Source organism: Nylanderia fulva, unplaced genomic scaffold (assembly GCF_048542155.1).
Source record: "Nylanderia fulva isolate GAGA-0341 unplaced genomic scaffold, ASM4854215v1 Scaffold23, whole genome shotgun sequence".
Lineage (NCBI taxonomy): Eukaryota > Metazoa > Arthropoda > Insecta > Hymenoptera > Formicidae > Nylanderia > Nylanderia fulva.
The window spans coordinates 350,001-354,496 of record NW_028190293.1 but is presented as its reverse complement, the minus strand read 5'-3'; the positions used below and the strand labels follow the sequence as shown (position 1 = coordinate 354,496).

At 44.5% G+C, this 4,496-nt stretch overlaps 1 protein-coding gene across 1 annotated transcript in view; it reads left to right on the top strand.

Annotated features, from left to right (window-relative positions):
- The first annotated feature begins 234 nt into the window (after positions 1-234).
- The window catches only part of SIFR (SIFamide receptor), a 40,080-nt gene continuing 35,818 nt past the window's right edge, over positions 235-4,496 (top strand). The window contains exon 1 of the mRNA XM_029301027.2: positions 235-1,388. Within this exon, the coding sequence (XP_029156860.1) occupies positions 827-1,388 (562 nt within the window). The 5' untranslated portion in view covers positions 235-826. The remainder of the gene's footprint in view (positions 1,389-4,496) is intronic.

Here is a 4,496-nt window from a genome sequence, read left to right as displayed (position 1 = left end):
CCTGCCTACGGAGCGGCGCGAGCGTATCGCATATATAATTTTACCTTTTATCTATAGATATATTGAAAAAAATAATTTTCATCTAAGATAAATTGACATATTTTCGCCTCATCTTTCTCTAGCTAATTTTAAAATCGTCCCACTGCTTACGGGTCGAGCGGCGCGAGCGTATCGCATGCGGGTGCATGTGCCGCTTGAACGGCAAACGCTTGCGCAGTAGTCGAGCATCGCACCAGACAGCTCGCCGCGACGGGTGCATCTCGACGCGGCAGTCCGCGGTCGTCTTCTAAGGCGGGCTCGTTTAGACCCGCTCTCAGCATCCACGTCGCGTGGTAAATACATTTCGAGAATACACGTTTCTCATTCAAATCGTCCACTCGCGTCGATCAGCTTTTCCTCCCTCTGGTTTCCTTCTACGCCTATTCATCCCTCTCTTCCTACATACCCATGCAATTTGCAATTTTCTCGATCTATACAGTCGCCTCGATCCATTTTCCTTCGATCGACCCTCTTCGATCCGGAGGATAGTCTCGGTGCGTTTCCTCATTATTATTTCTCCAGAAGCTCTCTCGAAAGCTCTTATTGGTAATCTGGTCGTAACCGGAAGTCGACGATAGATTGGTAATTTCCGAGATCGTTCGAGGGCACCTTCGAGTGCTCCGGAGGAAAGCCTAGGGAAACCAATCGACGTTCGCCGCCTCGCGACCCGGGAAGGTCGCGTAGGCATCGTGGTTGGGCGTCGGGGTCGTCGACACGACGGCGAGCGCGCCGAGAAGGAGGAAGAGGAGAAGGAGGTGGACGGCACGTCGCGTTAACGTTTCGGCTAATGGTCGAAACGTCGATCCGTCACTTCACACTCAAGTTCCCGATGCTGCAGCCACCGTCTCCTCTCCTGGAGATGGCGTCTCTACGTTTACCGGACTCGGACGAGTTCGACGTTGACACGCGACGCAGGAGCAACAACGTGCCGGTCACGACAGCGGTCGCGTCGCCGGCCACCGGGACCCTGTACATGCGGAACGATCTCGGCGGTTACCTCAACGACCTGATCACGGAGGCGATCGCGACGACGAGTCCGCGCGCGACCATGGACGATCACCATCCCGATCTGTTCAACGCCAGCGGGATCGCGAATCTGTCGGCGATCGGCGAGCACACGCCCGATCGGCTTTACAGACACAGCATGGCCATGTCGGCGGTTTACTGCGTGGCCTACGTGGTCGTCTTCGTGGTCGGGCTGATCGGCAACAGTTTCGTCATCGCCGTCGTGTACCGATCGCCCCGCATGCGGACCGTCACCAATTTCTTCATCGTCAATCTCGCGGTGGCCGATGTGCTCGTGATCGTTTTCTGCCTGCCGGCCACCCTGATGAGCAACATCTTCGTCCGTGAGTACCGATCGTCTTTTTTTCTCCCTTGCTAATTTATTGATTTATTTATATAGAGATTCTTGGATATCACTGCGATCGCATTTTTGTGTCAATGTGTTTACCGATATTTTATTTACAACGTTTGTCAATGGACGTAATCGTGGCGGATCTCCTCATAACTTATGAATCATTCTGTATCCTTGCGCGAGGAATGCTTCTTCGAGCATAACGAAAATATTTATGAGCCACCCTCCGATAACCGAGTGCACTCCGCTTGGAGAAGGGTGAAGTCTCAAGGGCAATTAAGCTGTCATCACGATGCGTATAATCCGTACGCTCTGTTTCAATGTTGCAGCCTCCCTTTCGGAAAAGTGGTGCTGCATTCCTTTCGTATTGTCGAATCGATCTCTTTGCGTCTTCCTCTGTTCTCTTATTCTTTTTCTCGACTTTTATTTGCACTCCAATTCTCGGATCGTTTTTGGATGATAGAGAGAGAGAGAGAGAGAGAGAGAGAGAGAGAGAGAGAGAGAGAGAGAGAGAGAAAGAGCGTTATATATAAGATGGGGCGTAGAAAATCGGGCGAATGACGTGCAAATTTAGACATTAAATTCGCGGATGGTATTGACGATACATACCGAAAATAAAGTATGCGGCCAAGTTACGAGGTAGAGCGCAAACAGAGCGGCAGACTTACGGCACCGATCGCAATTTGAGCAAACAAACGGGGCGTACTTATTTGCATTTCCATGAACAGAATCACGCGGTTGCTACGAGAGAGGAAAAACAGGCGCCTCATCGTGCCGTTCTTTAGAAAATCAGCGAATCGTAACCGGCGTAACTTATTCGCCTGCGGTGCAAATCGTGTAGCCGACTCGCTATTACGAGTCCGCGATTACGAGGGTTTTAAATTAATTCGCATTGTAATCACGCTGTAAGCACTATAACAATTTACTTTTTTTCATGCACTTTGGTCGGGTGGTGCGAACTAGACTGTGAAAAATTAATTGCATTAATATATTTCGCGTATACAAAAATAATATTCACACAATTAGATTTTAACTTTGAATAGTAGCATACTGTTAAATTTTTAGCGATCATTTTACACGAGATACCTAAATCTTTTTTAATTAAACAAAAATTACAGTTTCGACAAAATGTAGCTGATAAATTATTGACCATAAACTTTTCAGAGTTCATAATTGTTGCCCTATCAATTATATACATGAGATATTATCTCTTGTAAAATTCCTCCTTTATCTTCCAGCTTGTACACATATAAGTGTGTAGTATTTGAAAGAGTGAATACATTTGCAACTTTAATGCATACCATACATGCCAATGTCGCGTAAGATAAATGCGCTATACGTGCGACCAATCATGTGGAGAACATCTTGCGCCTTTGCCAGAGTTAGCCATCATATTTGCCAGCGAAAAAAAAAAAGATAAAATTGTATATATAAAATAAATATAGGTATAATATTTAAACATTATATAATAAATATAAATATTAAATATCACAACCGCATGCATATATATATTTATTTAATTGTGCGCGTTTATATCCGCGTTAGAAAATTGTAAAGCTGGCGGTGCAGTCCTGATGTAACCCATTTCTCGTTACATTTCGCGAGTTAAACGTACAGTACGAATATACGCGCGGCCACGCGCAGTACGCCACATTTCCATAATTACGGTAGCGAGTCACACGATTCTGAGACGGGCGATCGTAACCCTGGATGTCGTAAAAGGCGCGTGTTTATGGTCGCATTTCGTTCCGCTTCCTGTCGCCGACTGCGTTTTATCGGCAGTTATCAACAATGCGTTATTAGGCCCAAGCCAGCGAGCTATAGGAACGTCCGCTCGATTAATCCGTGATCGGAGGGTCGTCTTGACTTTTATCGAGGATCGATTTCATCACTGTTATCGCACTCGATGTTGCGTTCGACCTTGAGACGCACATCAGAAATTTCGATTCGCTTCGGTTGTCTTCAACAGAGAAGACGATCGTTCATTTTTCTTCAACTTTTTAACCATCTCCTGACAATTTAACGTATCGATCAAGCATCTTTATATCTCTATTTATTGTCAGATAAACTGGTGCGCGAAGAAAACTTGATCTCTCAAAGATCTGATAAATATGTATAAGGAATACCATATTGCTGCGTTCTTTATATTAAATTAAATTAGAAGCAAATTCTAACGGAAGAGAAGAGAGAGGAATTTTTTCAACGCGCCGAGCTTTAACGCAGTGCTGTTTGCTCGCTTTGTCTGACAATCTTTAGTCACGTGGCTCAAAAGACGCACCAAGAGCGCATATGTTTCTGAAAAATTCGAACAACGTTCGTTGTGACGAGGATTCGTTATGTGGTATTACATATGCATATGCGTTCAATGTGCATCTGTGCACCAGTCGGGAATGACGATCGTTTCGTTTTCGTTCGCAGAATTCTCAAGGAATTTCGTTCTATTGATTCTGGTACAGTCTATTACTGCTGATCCTGCTGTTGCTGCTGCTGCTGCTGCTCATCAAGTATTTACGAGACGAAAAATAGAATATAACTCGCGCTCGTCGAGGTGTAGGTGACCGTGTTAATAGGTCGTTATCGATAAAGCCGACGCGAGGTGCGAGTTAAAATCCGAGCTAAAAGTCGTTGCTTTCTTCCGGACGACTCTCTCTCTTTCGAGGAGCAATTTCATAGAAATGAGTACCGCGTTTAATTTATGCTCTCTTACGGAAGAGAAGGAGGAAACGATTTACGGACGCGTTAGAGATGTACGTGTGTGCTTAAAAAATATCTTAGGGAAAATTATCACGCTTTTTATACGAGTAGATACTTGAAATAACGACAGGATTGCATTGTGGGGCATTTTCACCCCGAGAGTGTGCACCGGACGTTTCTAAAGGTCTTATTAATAAACGGGTCTAATTTTTCAGCGCTAATATACAGGGTGATTTATAAACGTACGGCAATATTGTATTTTTTCTGAATATTTTTAAATTTCTTCTTTAATCAACTGATAGGGTGAGGAGGATTTGTAATATGGCTACCCTAATCTTAAATTAAAAATTGGACTTTTAATTTTGTGATCATTCGAAATCTACCGTATGTGTTTTACACAAATCAA